General features: G+C 39.0%; 1 protein-coding gene across 8 annotated transcripts in view; it reads right to left on the bottom strand.

The window, feature by feature from the left end:
• Nucleotides 1–75: 75 nt before the first annotated feature.
• tjp1a (tight junction protein 1a) overlaps nucleotides 76–23050 on the bottom strand; it is a 47200-nt gene continuing 24225 nt past the window's right edge. The window contains exons 3-30 of one of the 8 annotated variants that reach the window (XM_055154515.1): nucleotides 22582–22706; nucleotides 22398–22500; nucleotides 21667–21952; nucleotides 21462–21568; nucleotides 21110–21278; nucleotides 20887–21019; nucleotides 17109–17239; nucleotides 16643–16748; nucleotides 16086–16236; nucleotides 14319–14427; nucleotides 14013–14232; nucleotides 13535–13719; nucleotides 13329–13424; nucleotides 13094–13120; nucleotides 11989–12071; nucleotides 11198–11408; nucleotides 10828–10928; nucleotides 10401–10745; nucleotides 9366–9614; nucleotides 7639–8412; nucleotides 7499–7557; nucleotides 7251–7415; nucleotides 7077–7165; nucleotides 6391–6653; nucleotides 5029–5183; nucleotides 4540–4760; nucleotides 3813–3956; nucleotides 76–1577 (exon numbers count right to left, since the gene is read on the bottom strand). In XM_055154515.1, the coding sequence (XP_055010490.1) occupies nucleotides 1483–1577; nucleotides 3813–3956; nucleotides 4540–4760; nucleotides 5029–5183; nucleotides 6391–6653; nucleotides 7077–7165; nucleotides 7251–7415; nucleotides 7499–7557; nucleotides 7639–8412; nucleotides 9366–9614; nucleotides 10401–10745; nucleotides 10828–10928; nucleotides 11198–11408; nucleotides 11989–12071; nucleotides 13094–13120; nucleotides 13329–13424; nucleotides 13535–13719; nucleotides 14013–14232; nucleotides 14319–14427; nucleotides 16086–16236; nucleotides 16643–16748; nucleotides 17109–17239; nucleotides 20887–21019; nucleotides 21110–21278; nucleotides 21462–21568; nucleotides 21667–21952; nucleotides 22398–22500; nucleotides 22582–22706 (4902 nt within the window). In that variant the 3' untranslated portion in view covers nucleotides 76–1482. The remainder of the gene's footprint in view (nucleotides 1578–3812; nucleotides 3957–4539; nucleotides 4761–5028; nucleotides 5184–6390; nucleotides 6654–7076; nucleotides 7166–7250; nucleotides 7416–7498; nucleotides 7558–7638; nucleotides 8413–9365; nucleotides 9615–10400; nucleotides 10746–10827; nucleotides 10929–11197; nucleotides 11409–11988; nucleotides 12072–13093; nucleotides 13121–13328; nucleotides 13425–13534; nucleotides 13720–14012; nucleotides 14233–14318; nucleotides 14428–16085; nucleotides 16237–16642; nucleotides 16749–17108; nucleotides 17240–20886; nucleotides 21020–21109; nucleotides 21279–21461; nucleotides 21569–21666; nucleotides 21953–22397; nucleotides 22501–22581; nucleotides 22707–23050) is intronic. The other 7 variants (XM_055154519.1, XM_055154520.1, XM_055154516.1 and 4 more) reach the window with 7 other exon arrangements.

Genomic DNA, 23050 nt, shown 5'->3' with positions numbered 1-23050 from the left:
ACTTCCTTGTTATCAGCCCACCTACACATAATCACAAACCTGTAATGGGGCAAAGAAAAACATTTTACAGAAACATTACTTTAAAAATGATTTATTTATTAATACAGTGGTATACTGAAAATTGTGTTGCAGAGAGGAAAGAAAAGTCAGCCACACGTGAAGATCTAATGTCCATTTAAAGCTGTGTTATATCTAAAAATAAGACAGTACTGGTGTGCCTTACAGAATATATCGTCTATTAGTACAAAAATACATGGGCACGATACAGCATCCGTATCACAAAGAGGTGAGGGGGACACTTGAAGCACACCCTTCAAATTAACATGTTTTAAATGTAGTTTAACCCAAGCATTTCCTGATCCTTATAGACTTCATTATATTGTGAATAGAAAACTGTAGTTATCGTTACAGATTATAATAAGTTCAAGGCTCGGGGTATATCCAGGTACAAAGATATCCACGTTTAACTTTCTTTCCACTTTTTAAAACATGTTTTCTCTATTCTTTTTTTTACAAAACAGAAAGATGATACAAAAAAGTTCATTTACAAACAAAAAGAAACAAGGCAATAAGCTAGTTATATTTACAGCCACTTCTTTTCTGACGTTATTTTAAGTAATGCATAGCAAAAAAGAAGCGCAAACCTTTAGGTATTTGTTATCAGCTGTTATAATGTGCTGCACCCAAAATTATTTATACAGTGGGTCCTCAAAATGGCAACCAATACAGATTTTCATAACTTATAATTGTATTGAAAAGTGAATAATCTGCAGATAAGGCATCACTGCTTATTTGTGTTTTGAGTGCACAAAGAAAGAGTCCTCAGGGGTAGGAGCTAGGAGTTAGGAGATAGGGATTAGGAAGTAGTGACCTGAGTAAAGAACATGCATAGATCTCCATCAGGCTGGAAGGAGACATCGCTGCCAATATTTCACAGCGGGAATCAGGAAGGAAAAATATCGGAAGAGCTTTTTTTTAAAACGTGCCTCTCAAAAAAACGCACATCTGGCACAATCCTTTGACAAAAAATATTACTTCAACAGCAATCATCTCTTCAATAAAACCTCGATGTTAAAAAACAAAGAGATACATAATTATATATTCAGTCAATGAAAATGACAATATATTGACTGGAAAGTTAAGTACAATTTCTCTATATATACGTGTGCATATATAGTATAAATACAGCTACACGGCTTTTTTACGCTGGTGTAAAATGAACAAACCCATCTGAATATGCCTCGTATATAGTGGAAATCTTCATTGACGTTAGGCATGCATTGTTTTCACATTAACACATGAGATGGGGAGAGTCTTTCACCACAAAAAAGATTTTCAGTGTTCAAAGTCAGTGCCGTAGTTGCAGTAAAATGGCACTTAAAGGGTATTTTTTAATCCACAAGTGTGTTTTTGCTTGTTGTTAGGGTGGATGGTGTGCTTGACTTGTGCCTCCACAGTCTGTAACTTCACTCCAGAGACTCTTTAAAAGTGGTCGATGAGCACAGAGACACAGTTGGCCCCCACCAGATAGTTGGGGTCTCCAGGGAGAGCCTTGTTCTGCCAGCTCTTTGGATCACCTACAGAAAAGTTTGTAAAAGTCGAAATGGGTTAAAACATACAGCACGATATAGGTCTTTCACTTATTTAAACAAACATACATTTATCCAAATTAACTATAATGGATTTTTAGTTCAGGTTAAATTTAATTGCATATAATTATAATGATGCACACAAGCTGAAAGTATCAGATTCTGGTAATTGCTAAAATCCTATCATATATTTTGAAAAACACGGTATTATTTACAGTATTGAAACTATTCATTCATACTTTTGTGTCAACACTAAAAAAGTATATTATTTCTCACTGTGGTATCAAAAATATGAATTCTGCCTTTTCTATAACAATGAAATCAAACTGTTTTATCATGACAACACTAAGCACAAATATCTTAAACTTATATGTTTCATCTTAAATCAATATGTACTTTTATCGTGAATGTAACTGAGCTAGTAGAGCACATAGTAAACCTTCACTGCTTCTCAAATGGTTGAATACAGTCCACACTTAAAACTGCATTGACAAATAAATAAACCTCAATCACGGAAGAATCTAAGTCTAAGTGTAGCTGTTCAAGTCTGTGCCAAAGGAAACATCTGAGTGACAGATGAGATGGAGCACAGCCAACTTGTTTCTAAGACCAGTAAGAATTAAAATATAGAGAACGTATAGAACTAATCAATAATGTTTGGTGCCACTTTTGTTTAGAAAAGAGTATGTAGAATAGACAACTGGCTTTGCTCCACGTTTTGAGTGACTTTAGGCCTGTCACGATGATTACTATATCAACTTATTATTCAGTATATAAAAGCTGGACCGATATATATTATAGGACTCAATATTTATCATGTGTACTTTTTTTTTTTGTAAAAGTGGGAAGTTTAAGATAGATAAGATCTGAGCTGTAAAAGGTTGATTGAGTGACTTCTAAGGCTAATTATTGGTTCATTCTTTCATTGATACATTGCAGCATATGGCTTTTAGTGAGACTGTCTATCTAAAAGTGGTTTACAAGTATTATCTTTCTTTATTGGTATAGTATAAGTGGCAAAAAGTAGTTTCAATGCTTTCGTTTATCATAGTATATCCATGTAGTATTATATAATGCTTCAAAATGTGGTATCATGATAGACCTTGACAGAATATATACAGTATATTTTTCTGAACACAAGTTAATTAAGTGAGAACTGATACCACAATATTGATTAAATGCACAGCTCACATCCTGCCACTTAAGAGTTGACCTTTGTATTGTGTTTGTTACATTTTATACTTGTACACTGTTTCAACACATTTCAATTGAATTCAATCCTTGCAATATAATTTGTTAAAATCCTATTGCTGCGCTAAACCCTGTTATACATCATGTCTAATAATAATATAACCTGAGTTAGAAAAGTGAAAATATTGAGTAAGTATTAAAGGGGCAGAAGCAGAGCAGAGCGGAGAAGGACGGAGGAGAGTGGCCTTGCTTTACAATAAGAGGATTAGGTTCTGCTTGATAATCCGCACACAATTCAGCGGGACAGTGCAGCGGGCCCACATCGCATTCAGCTGCCCAAAAATTAGGCTAATTAACAACTAATCCCGACCACAGCCAAAATTATCACTGCTTTTGACCATAGAGCAGCAGAGAAGCCCAGGAAAAGAAGGCAGTTTTAGAAAAGCAACAGATCAAATAAAACATTAACATTAAGCAAAGTTATTCTGTTTAGGTTAGGGATTCTGAAAGAAGAAGAAAAGGAGTTTTAAAACAGTTCCCAAGTCTTAATCAAAAAGACTTTTACCACCTTAGCTGTTCTTCAGGTCAGGATGGGGTGGCTATGTGATTAGAAGAAGCACTTTCCACACTGCAGCATGCACTGTTACACTAGTAATGATGAATATGATAATGTTTTTGTAAAATGCATGCAGGTTAAGAACAACAAATGAGCACTGAGTTAGAAGGAGGAGAAAGCCAAGGGGAAACATGAAAGTGAAATTGTAAAAATGGGTGACAGAGCAAAATTAACATTGTATGGGTGGGTTTAGTTCAAATGATTTAAATAAACTAAACTAAAAGCATAATCATACATGATCAGATTTACCTTTAGACTGATTCTCATATCAAGTAGAATCTTATAAATTTTAAATAGGAGTCATTTTTTATTGAGGAGAATCAGATCTGTAGGTAAAGCTGATGACAGTGTCCCACACCCTCAGATTGTCACAGAGCCAGCCCAAACGACCCCGAAGAACAGAAAGCACAGCATACCCGACGAGGAGTCGGAGGATTTTAGAGCAAAAGACCAACCATCAGGGGTCATAGACGCACAGTGAGGTAAGCGCAGCTCCACCGGCTTCAGGAACTTCAGGCCATGAGGGCCACACATGACCAACGGGCTGAGCAGAGTCTCTCCTGGAACAGACACAAACCAGAGGGGACACAGAGTTTACTTTTTTCCATGTTACACTGTCTGAATACAAGACACAGGGCTGTGAAAAGACAAATTAATCAAGGCTGAGATTCAGTCTTTTCTACCTGTCAATGCCGTGCTTGAATCTTTTTAAAGTCAGTAAAAATGTGCTTTGGAGGAAAAAATAGGATTAAAAAAGTTTTCGTTTTGTTCACAAAAATTAATATTGAAAACCATTTTATTACCAAAATAAAATAGGACACTGTGATCACTCATTATGACCAAAAGAAAAAAAAAAAAGAACATTTTTGTCACATCACACAGCCATGATACAAGATAGAACAGGCAGCACAATAAAACTCATTTAAAAGTACGCCGATATCTACATATCTACAATTTGGAGTTCTAAATGGGTGAAATGCCATACTTTTAAATGAATTTACTATGAAAAAAAGTGTTCAAAACCACAATAATACAGTCTCAAAATAGTTGAACTGAATGCTTTTGTCAAGCTGTGTAGCTCTACTTCAGATGTATCTTTCACTCCTGAACTCTGCTTTTGTCGTGTTTGTTTCTGAGAGTTACCTTTCTCTTTATCGAGTGGTGGCAGGATGCTGTTGTCACGACAGACTTTGAAGTAGATTTCCTGCTCCACACCTTCAGGGATGGCACCTTGAGGAATAATGATGCTGACACCTGTCTCTATGGAGCTCAGGACGCCTCCGTTACTGTTAAAGATTCCCCTCGCTGTCGCCACCACTGTGTGCCCTTCATCCTCCTCTTCCTCATCGTCTAAAGCAGTGGGGCTACAAGATAAAAAGTGAACTGAGGTTTAAGAAAACAAATAAAGGAAAAATTCTGTAACATGGAATTGCATTAGTTGGATAAATTCAGTGTGAGCCCTTTTGGATTTGCTGCAGACTTGTTTTAGAATGGCAACTCTAAGTGAGAAGATTTTGGTTTTCTGATATGTTGACAAGTGACCACATATCTGGAGATACAATGCGTGCAATTTTTCAAAACATTTTTCCTGATATGTTTAAAGTAAATATTCAAATAAGTAACTGCTGGTACCTGACAGGGATGGCTTTGGGCACAGCGTTCACATTGTTCTGCTGGTATTTGGAGCGGTGGTCCATAGTGCGAGTGAATGTGTCCACGCCGCTGTCGTGATCTGTATTTTGAGGCTGTGGTGAAATCTGAGGTTTTACTGGACTTGTGCTCTGGACCTGAAAAAAATGGGAATTTTTTTTTATATAAACCTATGGAGGCATTATCAGACAGGAATAGAGGCTAGAATCAGGTATGAAGGTATGAGGACGTAATCTTACCATTTACCTACTACCCTGCATTTAAAAAGTACGGGTCATTAAGGTGTATCTCATTCACACGGTGATAAACTGTTGTAGTAGGGACTACAGTATCTCTAGCTAACATTGTAACTTCATGATAACCGTGCAGATGCAACTCTTTATGCGCTCAGGTTGCATGCACATCTGCTGTATTGATGAGGTAATGCCTTATGGCACAGGTGTCAAACATGCGGCCCGGGGGCCAGATCCGGCCCTCCAAGACCTTTATTCTGGCCCTCAGCTGATTTTCTACTAAAATATTTGAATTCTATTTTCTATTAAAATATTGATAATTTTCTGCAGTGTTTATCACAGCAGCGTCTCCAGCGTCTCTGTACGTGGCCCCTCCCACCAGAGCAGCACAAATGAAGACTTGTCTCTTTCCAAACGCTCTTAAAGGACGATCGTTTTGACTGTTGACCGTGACACCATCAGCAAAATGTCAAAAATGAGAAAGGCGGACGCCAAGTGCAGGATTTTACAAGAAAAATTGACTTATTCCTATTTGCAAACAAGTTAATGTTAAAACTTTGTGTTGAAATTGTATTTTTCTTAAAGTTTCAGGTTGTTCAAAATATTATAATATTTTGTAAAAGAAAGATTCATCAATTAAAAAATATTTCTGTAATAGATTTGTGTTTCTCTGCACAAATATTTGAACTTATTTTTATTTTTGGGGTTTATATGATATGAGTTTTCTGATCCGGCCCCTTTGGGATCAAAGTAGGTTGGATACGGCCCCCGGACCAAAATGAGTTTGACACCCCTGCCTTATGGGAACATAGAGCCAGTCCACACATTTGTTACCCAATTCTCCACCAACTAATACATAGTACAATTTGCATGACAAAATGCAAAAATATATTATAAATATATAAAAATAATTATTATATTATTATTATAGTTATAAGTGGTAGTTTATGCTGCACATTAGGCTACAAGTTATTAAATATTGTTGTGGTCATAATAAGTAGAGGCAGAAAATACATCAGAAAATGTATTAATATTGAAACTGTTGTTTTGAAGATAAGCAAAATTTGAATATTGAGTATAAAGATACTGTAATCCATTGATAAAATGGCACCTTTGATGTGATCTCAGTCTTGTCATTGGGCAGGAGGTTGTGGTTGAACTTGGGGCTGTCAAACTTGCGTTCAAAAGGCCTGGCTGAGGTGGTGTAAGGCTTGGGCAAGTAGCGGTTGTAGCTGGATGCTGGTGGTACCGCGGTGCTTGAGGTGGTTTTTGAATGCTGGTCACTTGTGCCATTGACGGGGGATTTCTCCGGAAAGCTCTTATGAGGCAAGAAGTTGGACTGCACTGTGTCCTCTCTGCTGGGAGCTGGCTTCACTGTGGGAAGAAATGGACAGTTAGTATTTGTAGTAGTGCACAGTTTGGTAAGAAACTACTATTTCTTAAGGTAAGTAACGTAAGGTAAGTACAGTAATTGAGTCAAGATTATATTTGCCATTTATGTTACTAAACTATTTTAAACATGTCCAGAGGCACTGAAACTTGAGAAGACTGGAATGTGAACTGCTAAACTATTATAAGAATTACTTTCATTTTAGAATATGTTTGTAGACCTTTAAATTACACAGTTTTTTCACATAATAAGAAGATATTATGCAACAGAAATAGTGGCAGTTTTTGTAAATTGCTAATAGCAACACTTCAAAATCTACTCAAAAATATTTCAATTTGATTGTGGTTAATTTTGCAGCCCAATTTTGTGTGGCAGGTTTTCAGGTTGCTCTTTCCAGACTGACTTACCTTCTGGTGGAGGTTTGGGCAGTGTGGCTGGTGGCAATGAAGGGGTCACCTGGGGGACTGGCTCATATCTCTTTTCTACAGACTCAGTCCTATTAGAGCAATCAGAAAAATATACATAATTATTGCAAAATAGGCAAATTGAAAGTAATCCTACAAGAGTTATGAAGAATTCACCTTGAAAAGTTGTTGGTTTGTGCTTGCGGTTTGCTGGGACCAGACTGAAGGCGATCGAAGTAGGAGAGCTGTTTTCTGTAGTAGTCCTCGTCCTCATCAGGGTCATAATGATTAGAACGAACAATATCATCCACATTAGTCTGGGGCTTCTGTGGCTCTGGAGCTCTGGTGGAAGAATACAGTAAATTAGAATGAGCCATATAGACCAATACAAAGGTTCTTAATGTTAATATCATAGCTCTCATTACCTGTAGGGCTTATCTTGGTCCAGGTTGCTCAAAGAGTTGGCTTTGGGGACACCAGCCATCTGAAAAACAGATCCATGTAAATGTTTATTTTCAGAGAGAAGGTGATGTGTTCATCAATTATTTTTAAAGTTCAGTTTTACCTTGTTGGTGGCTGCCTCCCCTGCATCTCTGACCCGGTCCACAGACACAGAGCGTTTGTTCTCAAACATCTTGACTCTGGTCAGGACGGACTGGGGTTTCATGGCAGGGTCTTCTTCAGGTTTGTTGGTGGGTGCAGGTTTGAGGGTCTCCACAGGCGCAGGTGAGGGGCTCTCTGTTTTTGGAGGGGGGGTGGGGCTAGAGTTAACAGGAGAGCCATTGTATGGCTGAGGTTTGAAGCCTTTCGGCTGCAGCGAGGGGCCCTGGTTGTAGTTGAGTCTCTGTGTGGTGGGGTCAGGGGAGCGGGTGGAGGGGTAAGAGTTCAGGTGAGCGTCCTGGTCATACTGCAGGTCATGGGACGCAGTGGGAGGTGGTTCATCAAAGCGCACAGGTGCAGGACCAGTGGGTTTGCCGTAGCGTGGCCGTCCGTCAAAGGGCTGTGGGGGAGGGGGCTCATCGTAGCGAATGGGGGGGGTGTAGTGGTCTACAGGCTCATCGGCGTAGGGCAGACGGTCGTAGCTCTGAGAGTTGGAGTAAGGGTTCCACTGCTGGTCGTAATGAGGCCCGTTGTTCTCATATGACGCGTCATAGTTCCTGTACTTGGGGTCCGTGTAGGCCCCTGCTGCGCTGGCGTCATAGCGACTGGGCGGGTGGTCATAATCTCTATAGGGCGGCTGCTCCGGGTGGTACCCCTGTGGGGGGCTGTAGCTTGTAGGCTTCATGCCATGACTCACACGCCCCGTGGGGTCGGCACTGTATGGATCTTTCTGAAACATCTATCAAAATACAAAATAAAGAGTCAGTCAAAAATGTAAGCAGCTAAAAAGGAATCTCTAAAAATATGCAAACAAACCAGATGCAAATGCAAAAGAGGAGCATTAAAAGTTTGAAAAATTAATTGCACAAGAGACAATATAGGAAAGACCTGAAATAGAGAGACTGAGAGGGAGCCAGTTATTGTTCACATTACTTTTGAACACAAATCTCATCTTTGCACAATGCAACATGAAGAAAACAAGGTAAAGCAAAGGCACAGATGATCCAACACAAAGGGATTCATTTGTCATTTAGTTTGTATTTTGTTTTGATTACATTGTGCTACATAGACTATATGTGGTGCCGATATAAAGAAAATAACTTTATACTAGTAAATGCAAATTGACAAATGTCCCATTGTTTTGGAACTACTAACATCAACTGAAATTATATAATAAATACCTTCTTTAACATTACAAGCACATTAAAATATTAAAAACTATCTACAATAAGTATCCATTCAAGATCCATCTCATCCTGGGCAGGAGACTTGAAATCTCCATGTGACTGAGAGACGAAGGATTAATGGGTACTTTTACAAAGAAAAAAAAACATTGAAGTTTATTAATAATAATACACATTCACTTCATGAGGTTAACAGGGTCGAACAAGTCACGGCCATGCAAAGAGGGTAAGCAACAGGGACCGGTCCTCTAATTAGCCCAGCAAGCACCTCCACTGTTGTTTACCGACCCACGTGCACACACACGCCCATACACACACTCACACACGCACACAGGCGCGCGCACACCCACACACAAACACACACGCACACAGGTCCTCTGGCAGCACATGTTCAGCAGCATGCAGGAGGAAGAGACAGAAGCAGCAGGAGCAGTAGACAGGCAGCAGCAGAGAGGGCAGCCGTCAGCGCAGGGCCCTGTCAGAGCCACGTCTTCGGACAGTCAGATACCTTTGGGTCAGGACTGAGTCCAGGCTGCAGAGGCTCTGCTGGGACACCGGGGGGAGCTAGCTCTGGGGTGGGCCTTCTAAGAGAGCCTGCCTCTGGGCTGGGGCTGGGCTGGCTGACGGGGGCTGCAGGAGCCTGGTCAGTGCTCACAACCCCTATAGTTTTTACAGTTACATCAACAGCAGGGGGCGCTGTCTCAGCCAGGGGCTCAGGCTGCTGTGGGATGCTAGGGACGGCAGCGGCCTCTGCTTTCTGTGAAGTGGTTCAGAAATGTTTAATAACAAGCGCTGAGATGCTGTGGTGCAGTTTCAATCAGAGCACAAATACATAAGATCACTACCTACAGTTTCACAAATATGAACCGCAAAGAATTAGCAACAGGACAAACTTATATACTCAGGTATACTTTTGGATTTAATACTGTGGTTACAATACATTTAATGCCTTTTTCTTTGACACTCCAAAAACCATAAGATTAGCTCTTTTGGAATGACAACAGCCAATTAAGTAGATTTGGTAAATACATTTCACAGTAACACTGGTTACACTTGCATTGAACATGCACATAATACTTCAGGTATCGCATCAGAGTCCTTAAAGTCTGAGGTTCACATGGGCACTTAAACAGACACTTGAGCAACAAGATTCTTTTTTCTTTCTTAGCAACAGTCGTGGCAATAAGACAACTCGTGGTAATACAATACAATAATAACAGTTATACAATTCTTCCACTTTTTGGAAATAAAAAACACTCCCACTCACAAACATCAAGCCACAAAGGTTCACAGTATAACTTTGATAATTAGATGAATATATAAATAGTGTTTAGGAAATAAATATGAAATATAGATATAGTATAATATAATAATAGATAGAGATATAGTATAATAAATAGTTGGTCACAGAAGTTTGGATTAGCTTATAGAGGTAAATAGCAGTAGATAGAGTATGGCTTTAATAGCGCCTCCAGAACACCCTCCTAACGCACACCACGTCCTCTAGACAACAGGGGAGACGCACAGGCCTCAGAAACGCTACCTGCTGCGGCGCTGGGGCCTTGAACCCGGCCGGGTCGATGCGGTTCAGGGCATCTGGTTGTGGGGGGAAGCTGGCGTACCCCGGGGGCTCCTGGATCACGGGCGTCTCATCCCGAACAGGCTCAGAGGAGCGTGTGATGGCGAGTTCAGCAGGAGGACCTACATCGTCATTCAGCGTCTCGTCCAGCTCCTGGTCAGTGTAAGCCCCGCCCTCTGTGTCCGTGTCCTCATAGTCGGACGTGTGGCGGCTGTCAGTGCTGTACATAGAGTACTCGCTGCCCGGAGCAGACAGGTACGACAGGCGGTCGTCATGGATATCCAGGTCATCGTCACCTGCCCCATCCGCCTACAGAAGAGAGGGATCAGTCACCATCTGCCTTACTCACTGTAGGCACTGCTGCCACAGAGAACAGTGTATGAGAGTTTACCTTGCCCTCTGAGACCCAGACCAGCTGGTTCTGCTGCTGCTGGATGATCTCTTTGAGAGCTCCAAACCAGCCGTCGTTCATATTGTTTAAGTTAATGGTCGCTGAACACAGAGACATGATTAATTTAATTTCATTACACTTCAGTGTTGCTGCCTTTAACTATAGCTGCCCTGAGGCAGGCGGACCAAGAGGTGACAGCAACACTAAGTGTACCACCTGTCTGAACTCCACCAAACACTATGAGAATTCAAAACAGTCAAACAAACAACATCATAGGCGTTCGTCCATGAGACACTCACTCATTTAGTAACAGTTTGAACTGATCCTGTTTACCTCTCATCTAGAAGACTGTCTGTGTCTGCAGACTTACTGGTGAAGAGGTGGTGATTGTTCTTCCGTAGCTTCAGAGCACGTTCGTACAGTTTTCGGGCACTCTTCCTGGACTCGGGACAGAGGCGAGTTCTCATGTTCTTGACGCCCTGTTTGGTGTCTGGGTTCAGGAACACTACAATGGGATACCACTGGGCGTAGTTCAGACGGTCCACCGCATTAGGAGTGATGTCCAGAACAGCATGTTTATCCTGAACTCAGAAGATATTGTTATTTAAAATGAATTTATGGTATTTTTTCTTTCATAAACTATTTTAGCTCTGTAGTAAACAGATGAATTCCATCAATTATGATTTCACTAAAATAATTTCTAACATAATTTATTCAATTACATGATGAAAAATGTTCCATTAAGTTCATTAAGTTTCATCTACATTTTGTGTTTTGGATCTAACGTTGATTATCCAATCAGAAAGAATTTGCTTTTCACTTTAGGATGCCATGACTAAATAAATGCAGTAAAAGGCTATCTCTATGGTAAGTAGAAGCAAATCATGTTGGTTATTTCCTTTAAAGCTTAAAAAAATATGCATTGACTAAATGCTTTAAACCTGTACAATGCTGTATATAAATGCATCATTAGTATTTAAATTTGCATTGGAAGTAATTTGTCATTGGTCAGGGTTTAACATGTCCACTAGGTGGTAGCAGTGACCAATATAAACCCATATTGACAGTACACACAGTGCCAATGACCAAAACAAAGAAGTGAGTAGTATTTGTTTCATATGTGGCAGCATTTTATGTATATAGATTCATGTTTAGACTCACTCTGTCGATGATCTGTTTGATGGTATGCAGGCGGATGATACCGGAGCTCTTGGTGTCAGTTCCTGCGTCTCGTGGTTCACTCTCTGCATAAAGACGATGGACAGTTACAGGCACAGACCAATCACACAACCTCCTCAGTAACATTGTGCTCTGCCCCAATTAGACATCCTTGTAGCATGCAGTCATTTCTATAAATAGACCCATAAAATGTAATCTTTGTACAGGAGGGGACAATGGCATTTTAATTAAACCAGCAAGACATTAAAATATGGATGGGAGCCAAATCATGTCAGGTTGCATTATGGGTAAGAACCGTGCTACAATGTGTGATTACAATTCTCCGCATTGGCACTGCAGGTCTTTGGCATTCAAACAAGGATGTGTAAAGGGGTATAGGACTTATATTAATAAAGCAATGATTCTGTCAAACATGAAGTATTAAAATATGGTGTGTTTTAAATATAGAGCTTGGTTATTGTAATAATAGCAATTAAAGAAATGTACTGAGCAAATACTTAAAACTGACTGTATAGACCAAAGAGCATGTAAAGTAGTCATGCAAAATCTACATACAAGTATCATTTTTTTGTCTGTTTTGGGGAGTAATTAAATGTATTGACAGAGACATGCTTTGTTTTTACAGTCAACTGAACATTTTTGAAACTACTCACTGGACTAAGTACCAGTATTTTAAAGGGGCACACGCAAACAAACTACTAACTACTCATAATATTCTGTAACATTGCATTTGCTTGATATACTTGTATCTTCCCACTCTGTCAATGAGTGTACCTCTGCTGCACACAGGGTTGCATGCTGCTTTGTGCAACCTCAAAAAAAAAAGAGGAATACCATTAAATTTAAGCTCTTCTAATTTAGCACTGAAGTGTTTTGCTCGATGGACATTTGTTTCATGAATAAATTAATATATTAATTAACAGATATGGATTTTAGTTTCATAGCCATGCATGTTAATATAAAGAGATGTATTAGGATTAAATATAGTGGTATCCCTCTCTGTGCATACACAAGGCATTCAGCCATTCACTAAACAAAGAAAATGACAAAAGCAAAAGCACACAGGCTGATGCACTAGGAGACATACTTTCCCCTCCTTGTTGTTGCTGTGTTTCTGAAAAGACAATATAGTTACTCAAACACTGAGTCGAGTTAAAAAGCCTTAAGGTTTCCAGGTGTAATTGACTTGGAATAATGCTGCAGCATCTTTATGAAATAAAACACATAAAAACACATTGACAATATGTTTTTAAAAAATAATTTATGGTAGACTAATCTAAAAGTTCTACCATGTACAGCATCACACACGGGTCTTGACTTACTTGCTAGTTCAAACGCCTCTGGTTCCTCCCGGGCCAGTTTCTCTCTGGCCACATCTGCAATGGGCCCAAAAATGACCACAGGCCGAAGGAACCCAGCTGTTACAAGAAATAAGATATATTTATCAGTTCAACTTATTCATGATGACTCCTATTTAACAGTGAAGTATAAGAGTTGTAACTTCTGTATAAAACTGAAATGGACCCACCTTCCCTCAGCACTACCCTCTCGTATGCAGGAAACTTGGTTTGAACTGGTTGGGCTGACAGGTCTTCTCTGCTTTTCCGTAAATTTCTCTTGGAGCTTCTCAACCCACGAAACCTCCAGAAGTCTGCTCTGTCGCCCCCTGCTGTTTTGGGGAGTGTGTACTGCACACTGGACAGCTGCTCAGCTCTGGGGGGGACAAGTGAAAACAGTAATGAAGTTTATTTTATTGAAAAACAAACAGACCATTTCCTCTTTTGGGCTAACTTCAATCAGGCTCCTAAAAAAGCATTTTAGAGACTGCTTGTAATGCTGCTTGCAATGGAATGTTTTAATAAAACGAGCCCGCATCGCATGTTTTCATTTATTTCACAGTGGATTAGTATTTAATCAACTGTTATCAAACTTTTTATTGTTCTAACTTGGATGAACAAATTAATCATTATAATACTGTCTTACATAATCCCCCAAATCAGCTGTACCTGTTCTTGTTCGGTATGATGCCTCTTTCCACTTCCTGATGGTTTTTGCCAATACGGATGGCGAGCCATGATCCCAGTTTACCGTTGTACAGTGTGTCCACTACCCGGAAAACCTCTCCTTTGTTGAAGCTCAGACCGTATGGAGACTCTTTTTCATATTCAAAATGTGTTCGAATATAAAAGGAGTCGCCCACATCCGACTCCACTATCCTCCGATACACTGAGGGAAAGAGACAATATCAAGTTTATTATTTTATAATACAGCACTATATATGTTGTGTTTACAAGTAACAAGCAATAACAGACCATCCTTTTTCTTCTGGGCTAAAATCGTGACTTCGTCTCCTCTCGGGAGATCCAGCAAAAACAGCACGGCCTCCTCTCTAATAATGTTGGCAAAGTCCACATTATTCACCTATGGAAAAAATAAAGACCAGTATTAAACAAGAGCTACTACTAACACAGTGTTTTAAAATACAATTATTCTGATAGTAAATTATTCTCATATAGTAAGCATTTTATTTTATGGATTTTCACAGCAGAAATCTCTTGGCATTTAATAATAAAATTAAATGCATATCGGTTTTATATAGATGCATAGGTTTAAATATTTATCTTTATATTTATAAAATTTATCTGAAAATAAACTCTCATAATTCTGGTTTGAGTCCTCTATGACAAAGATAACTTAACATATTCACCACAAAACTACAGTCCTACTCATATATTTGAACCAAGTGAATCGCAAAAAACTAATTCCTCCACTGAGAGACAGGAAGTGCACATTCTTTATTGCCTCCTCCTCATCTCCTGCTGCAATCCCAAACACAATAACCTGTGTTTATTGACTCTGCTCCAGGGGCAACAAGAGAACTAGAACCACATGGCCCCCACAGCACCTCAGAGAGAAACCTTCATCCTTCCCAGAAATCACAGAAATCCAAGTCTTTATCTCGGTGAGCACACATTAACAAAAGGAAAACATACTAAAGATGGAAACTTGTCCTGAAAGATTGATTTGTTTGTACAGTTGGGAGGACACACCCAAGCAGAAACTGTTCATTCATAAGCAATCAGTGTACTATTAAAAAAATATTAACACAATTCTCTCTCTGGCCCTGTAAAGATCATTAAAGGTTATATGAGCATATAAAGGCATGCCATCTTGTATTCTGTATGTTAAGAGGGTTAGGCAAAATAAATAAATAAATAATAAAATAAATACATAAGCAAAGTAAATAATAATAATAATGTGTTACACTTCAGCCTAAACCCCTTTCTAAACCCCTAAACCAGTCTGTTGAATAATTCTTTCTGTGTTATTCATGAATCCTTATAACATGACTAATAATTATACCAATTGACAGAAGAAAATAAACAAACTCACTAAATATCTATAATTTATAATAATTTGCGTTACCTCCTTAAGTTTTCTTAACAGACTGTAGCATTATTAGTATTAATATGTTTTCATTGTCATCTAAACATTTACATTTTGCTCTTTTATAAGGCTAATACTAATCCCATAATTCCATATAAATAAAAGAACATAACATTTTGCATTGGAACAAGCCCATTCTGTTAAAACACTACAACCATCTATAGAACGTTAGTTATGTCCCTCTGTACTGGAGTCGTCATTCTATGGCTGCATAAACAAGACCGAGGATCCAAGGATGACATCAAGACTTTGCATCATCCCAACAACAAAGTTACTCTAGTGTTTGGTTCCACAGAGGGCGACTGTGCGGAGGTCAAAGGGCAATGAGCAGTGCCATTGTGTGTTCATATTGAAAACAACGGGAGTTTTGACACAAAACAACGCTTCAGGATGAGTCAGACTGACAAATGCATTGTAGTGTCTATCCAAGAACTCAGTACACACAAATTAAAGCAGTTTAACCACACAGAGTACACAGAGATCTTTCAGCGTGACGGCTTCTAAATTATGCCAGATGTTTTACACCCGTGACAGATATTAAATAAATCTGGACACGTTCAGCAAAAATACAACAATTTTGTTCAGACTAGGGAAACAAATGTTGAATCAGGTGTTCAGTATTGTGTGTTTACCCTGAGGATTTGGTCTCCTTCTTCCAGTCCTTCTTTGGCAGCAGGACTGTCCTCCAAAACTCCAGCCACAAAAATCCCCACATCGTTGCCTCCTGCTAATCTCAGTCCAACGCTCTCTCCCTTCTTAAACTTCACCAGCTTCATACTGGGCCTGTGGGCAGAGACACCAACTGAGACTTAGAACACTAATTACATCAAAATTAAGCTTTTTTTTTTCTGTGAATAAACAAAAAAAGTCCTCAAGCGGCATCAGTTCTGGGTCACTTCTAGCTTCTGGGTTAAACTGAGTAAAAATCTCATATTCACAGATCTTTCTCTATTTAATGGCTAAATGATAAATCTACAGTATATCTAAAATAAAAAATTTTAAAAGCTTTGGACATCGACCATCTGTGTGTGCTATACATTACTGCTCCTTGCATTTGCACCTCTGTAACAACTTTGGTGTGCATTTTCTGTTTCATTGAATTGATCAAGCAGACTGGACGACTGGTATTATAATCAATAGTTGCAGTCCTAAAGTCAATATCAGAGTTAAAACTTAAGTGGCTGCACACCTGAGTATACTGTCATCATGGGCAGCGCTGGGCACAGGGGCGTCTGTGGGACTGACGGGGAGGTCCACATCAGGCTGTCCTGGCTGTGCATACACTGGCTTTGGTTCTGGCAAAACACAAAGAGAAGTCATTTATTTTGTCCATGTAGATCACATTTTACTTGGGATTTTGCAATTTGGGATTATTCCAGTCTTCTCTCAAATGTTAATGTTCCAGGAGTTGTTTACAATGTGCCCTTTGAGTCCTAATTTGAAACATAATATCACAAATATATACGCAATTGTCACATTGTCTATATATTTTTTTTAAATCACACTGCTAAACCCTTGATTTTACCTGCTGCAAAGGGAGTTTTTACAACTTTCAAAACCTCAATAAAGATAATTTATGAACAAATGATGAACAAGGATGAAAACAAGATGATTAATAAAATAAATGGACATAATAAATTAAAAGGCTTCTGTACCAGGCAGAGGGGGCAAGCCGCTGGAGCTGGCCTGGTCACTGGTCTGGGACAGGACCCCGTCGTCAGAGCTTTTGACAGGTGTAGACATGGCCCCTGGTTTAGACACGCGCTCCTCATCTCGACTCCTGTGGCTAGAGGTACACAAGAAGTACAGAACAAATACACAATAAGAACACAACAAATTAACTGCAAAAAAGCAACACAAACAAATCAAAGCATGAACAAGTGATCAAGTGATTCTTAAAATAAACAGGTACATCAAATAGTTGCTATAAATGGAATAGAAAAAAGAGAAAGGTGGAGAAACAAATGTACAAGCAATGATGAACAACGGGATAAACACTGTATGTGGATTGAAAGCACATTTTTTCAGCTTCACTGATTTGTCTCTGTTTTTAAGTGAACTGCAACAGTAACAACATTTTTTTAAGAAATAGGTAATGGGTACATCTGTTTTTTACATAGTATAAATGTCTTCTTTCTCTGTAAATTTTCCTTTTCAGCACACTTCTTTATCAACTAAATCTGACCACCAAGTGACCTTCCGCAAACAAAAAAAATCTAAAAATGGAAAAAAAATCTAATTCTCGTTGTCCAAGATAAACTTTTGTGAAAGGATACTTTTCAGAGTTCCTGTTTAACCTGGCTAAAATAAACATGGGAAAACCGAGTGTGCACTTGAGTGCATTTCTAATAGGCCGAACAGAGGAGAAGGCTCTGCGCTGCTTAAAACAATGGTTGAATTCCAGTTGTGTCACATGACTGTGGCTGGCACAGAGCTGGGCAGCATTCAGGAGCTTTTGTGCAAGAATTAAGGTGCAGGCTGCGTCACTCACTCAAGATCATAAACAAACTATACTGCATTGTTTGTACTTAAGTCGTAAGAAAGAGATAATATTACGTACACTGTCACTGTTTAAACTTTCATTCAACAAACCTTTCAAAAACAAACCTCTCTACATTTAAACACACATAAATACAATCGATACAACACACTAGCTCAGTGTGTCTCAAAGCTAACAGTTACTTTTATTAAAATCATGAAATATAAAATAAACAACCTAATAAAATTCAAATTAATTAAAGTAAAGACTCCCAGTACTACCATGTCAGTTTTTGACATTGTTTTAATATTTATTATGCTTTAAAATTAGCATTAGTGTTAGTATTAATTTTAATTATCTTATCAGATTAAGCCTGATCTTAAATGATTCATTAATTTTATCGCAAGTCTGCACAAAACCTCATAGATACACAATTGGACAGGACGTAGTGACAGTAACACGGACTGCCAGGGGCTGCTGTGCTCCGAGCCTATTTGATTGTTGTTATTAGATTGAGCAGTTCTTTCCCTTTAGTGCAGTGCCATTTCTAAAAAAAAACAAAAAAAAAAAACAACTAATTTCCCATACAGCTGCTCTTTGCACTGCTATCACATTTTAGCACTCATAGGATTATTAGTATTAAGTCTCTTGCATTTTGAACAGTTATACACTGCACTTATTTATACTATGGCTCACAAAATGCAACTCCAGGTATGTTTTTGAGGAGGCAACAGCATTTTAATATAGCTAAAAGCTCACAAGAGGCAATTTTGTGTAATATTGGACATTTAACTAGAGACTAAAATAGCTGCATGCACAGTGTAATAAGTGAGACTGTCAGAGTTGTGCACTGGACAACAGAAGCAGAGCTAAGTAGACACACACAGAAGAACAGTGCGTAATGTAACTCCTGACTATGCTGTTTCTCTGCTGCAGAACGTGGCTAAAAAGGCCTCGGAGTTTGTGACAGGTCCCCAGCGCTTTCAGAATCTCACAGAACAGCACAGAGAGAGGAGGAGCTACCAGAAGGCTTGACTTAAAAAGAGCCAGAAACAAGACAAGAACAAACGACACCTCTAACATGCATACCCAGACTGAAACTGACGAAATTTAGGGCTATCTCTGGTATATTTTTGATGAAGCTGCTTGCATTCATTAATATCCACTGCCCAAATATCAAATAAATAAATAAACTTAACTTTTCAATCAAAGAACAGTGAACTAATTGGCAGTTAAATACATACAAAATATAACTAAGAACAGCTTTTCAGGTCTTAAAGGAGAGGGTGTTACAAAAACTGTTTGGAGCTTTCTACCATGTTATAACATTGCTCCTTCATCAAAAACACATTGAGATGTCATCCCTGCACGTTTCAGTAATTTAGTGATCTCTCCCGGGACCCTCCTTGCAGTTAGCAGTAGGATGCTGTCCAAAGATCAGCCCATAAGCCCACAGTTTTCCATAAATATACAAAAGCATGATACAAAACAATACACTACAACGAAATGCACGCTGATTGTCATGTGATATCACTCTGAAGGGGGGGTGCAAAGGGAGTGGGGACTTAGAGTATCAGAGCATCAAAAACAAAACTGAATCTTATTAACATTTTAATGAGTAGTTTTTGCCCAAATATAGCATTTTTACAACAGTGAAAGGTAACACGGTGATCTAAATACGTTATGTTAGTAATTAATACCCCATGAAAGTGTAATATGCCCTATTTAATGCCTAAATAAAATCAATATGTTTGTGGTAGTAAGACACACAAATTAACCATCAAATTAAATGCCTAATACAAAATCAATATAACATAATGATTACTCACACAATTGTTTCCATTATTTGAACCATGTTGCTTAAAAATATAAAGTTCCTTCTAGTACGACGTTGAGCTCATTCTCGCTCAGACAGTTTTGAATGAATAGCTCCTTTGACCCTTTCTATTAAAAACACAGAAGCATCGTGTACAGGGCGAAAGAATGTGTCCGCGCCCAGCAGCCAATCAGGTGCAGTGAACCATCTGGCCCAGGGCAAAGCACTGTGGGAAGTATGTCAAATACTTGTTTTCACTTCCTAAACGAGCCGATAGTAAAACTTTGTCTTATGTTACATACCAGAGATACATATGTACTTTGGGATGCTTTGTTAATTATTGGACTTGGTGACATTAACGAAAAATTCTATATTTATGGAAATTTAAGGTGGCAATGTACAAAATGCTTAGCTAGAGTAAACTAAACTAAATATAAGTGTTTTGTTTGATACTAAGAGATTCAGACAAAGCATGTGATAATAACTAATAGCTAATAATGTGTCCAGTGAATGAAAGTGCAAAATATTATGCTTTTATTTATTTATTGTTGTATTTAATTATAAAAGATGTTAAATACCAATGTCCAACAATGTCAAATAATTTAAAAATTTTTCTGAGTAATTATTATAAATGGGAGGACTTGTTTCCCAAAAACAAGCATGTTTCACTCCCCTCAGTAACAGTAATTCTCCATTTTCCCAGCTAGTTGACAAATGTTGAGTCATTGTTGAGAGAAACCTGGACATTTCCAAAATCATAACTTGCTCATCTTTATAAAATCCCCTGTAACAACAGAAGTTTGACTTGGATAATGTATTTTCATGCAATTCTTAGTCATTAACATAACATTACCAAGAACAGGGTCAAATAAAAGTATATGTAAAAAGTAGTGCTCATGGTATTTTTCATGTCCTGCAGAGCACAGCATTACGGGGACTTGGGGAGCTCAGTTAGCGTGTGATAGTTTATGTCTTCACCTATAGATTTATGCATTAATGCAGTCAGTTACTTAGTCAGCAGCCTCTAACCTGCGGGGTGAATGATGTGTGAGGAGATAGATGGATAGGCCTATGATGGGCGTGACAGATAAGTCTCCCTGTGTGCGCGCGTGTGTGTGTGTGCGGGCATTTTATTTACCTGCCGTTGCTGATGGGACGGGGCGAGAGACGGAGGGGGTCTGACACCTCAGCTCTGTCAGGGGAGCGGGATCGACCTCTTCCGGGGGATCGATTGGAATGGTCTGACGTTATTGAATGGATTTCTGATATGTCTGTCAAATATGATAAAATATTAGAGCTGGGGAAAAATATATAATTTAATGCAGATCGTGGTAAACAGAACAGAATATGAGCAGGCGTACCGTCTCTGTCTGAGTTGTTTGCTGAGGGGATGCTGTCGTCCAGGTCGGGAATGTTAAGTAAAGTGGCTCTGTCGTCTCTCTGGACCACCATCTTTAGTTTGCCCTTTGACCTCTCAATGAGCTTTTTGGCATCTATCAGTGATAAGTTCTCTGTAACTGTGCCATTTATCTACAAGGCAGGAGTAAGAGAAAAGGGCTTGGTTAAATTGGACACACATAGTAACAAATAAGCATAGGTTTCATCTTCCTGTTACATGCAACATTTTGAGGACCATTTCCATCCAAAAGATCTAATATTTTGTTTCTTTAATTCTGAGACCCATGGATAAGGAAAATGACAATTTGATCATACCTTCAGTACGACATCTCCCTCCTGTATGTGTCCATCTCGTGCTGCAAGACTCTCAGGAGAAATATCCTTCACAAAGATGTGACTTGCCAACCGCAGTCCATATTCTGCTTTCATAGAAACAAGAGAAGTTAATGATTTTAGTTAATGATAAATAAATAAAATAAGGTTCATGGACCTGAAATGAAAGACCCTGTGTGTTGCCCACCTTCATTTTTACGTGACTTGACGAGAGTGACCTTGGCGGGCCGGGGTGGGGCAGAGGAGGCCTGGGATCTTCGGTCGGAGCGGGGCGACACACTACGCTCCCTGGATGCGCTGTGGTCCCGTCTGCGCTCTGCCCGCCGCCCTGTTCCTCCACTTGCCCCATAGGCACTTGGACCGTCGCGCTGGTCATAGGCTTCTTCATCGGAGTCTTCTTCATGCTCTGACATCGTCTCTCTATCCCCTGTCCGAGATGCGGGGATCTGCACTTTCCTCTTCCTTCTGATCGTCTGAGAAGATTTGGTTGTTATTAAAGGTCCCAAATTACACTATTTTCTGATCACTGTCATAATGTTGTTTCCTCATCACAAACATACCTGGAGTTGTGTTTTGTTTCATTTACACATGTTTAGCACACAAACCCTTTTATCAAACTGAAAACACTATCCCACCTTGTGATGCCATGTGGTAATACAGGAAGTGCTCCACCATGTTTTAAACTCCACAGATCTTCACTAGATTTAGTTAATTTCAACCCTAGAATTGCCAATCTGTACTTAACAAAAAGTAAAAGGCAGCTGTTAACATGAAAACCAACATTACATGACATCACTCCAGGTATGTTTTTGAGGAGGTAACAACATTCTAACATGAGTCAATTTTGCGTAATATAGGGTATTTAATCATATTTTCTGCACAGTTAAAATGTGTATTGTTGAACTTGCATGAACTTACTATTTTTGCATTCTTCCCACTCTTCCGGAGCTGCTGTACAGCGTAGGCATGCTCTACATTGTCCATTGAGACTGCATTTACCATTACCACACGATCATTTTCCCTACAAAAAAAACACAGATGAGCACGTGATCTAAAACATGTCTATTAGAAACACTGTCTGTGGATATGGCTAAAGTCTTACAGTAGCAGTCCTTCAGCAGGGCCTCCTTTTAACACATCAGAGATCACTATGGACGTCTCACCACTTTGAAAATGAGGGTTGTCTCTTCCACCAGAAATGGCAATACCGAACCCGAATCCAGGTGCCTGTGCACAAAAACAATACAGACTATACAGTGCAGTAGTATCTGAGAGATGCCATGTTTACTAGAAATATTTTGAATAAGGATGGGATGAGACACAATTCCCACAGGACAAGACAAGATACGACATTCGGTCCAGGAGAACGAGATGAGATTTTAATAGCAACTGTAATAAATAAAATATGCAACCAAGTTCACAATTTTTATGCATTTTATTTAAACTTTTTGTTGCCAGTGTCGTTTTAACACTGCTTTTTGAAACTACAGATTCTCTAGAAGGTGCAACTTAACAGGACTTTACATTTGGATTGGACAAAAAAGGGGTAACAGATAAAAAATCTTATGAGG

Source organism: Boleophthalmus pectinirostris, unplaced genomic scaffold (assembly GCF_026225935.1).
Source record: "Boleophthalmus pectinirostris isolate CB_2022bp ecotype Guang Dong unplaced genomic scaffold, ASM2622593v1 HiC_scaffold_19, whole genome shotgun sequence".
Taxonomy (NCBI): domain Eukaryota; kingdom Metazoa; phylum Chordata; class Actinopteri; order Gobiiformes; family Gobiidae; genus Boleophthalmus; species Boleophthalmus pectinirostris.
Note: the sequence above shows the minus strand (reverse complement) of the source record. Positions and strands in the feature narration are given on the sequence as shown.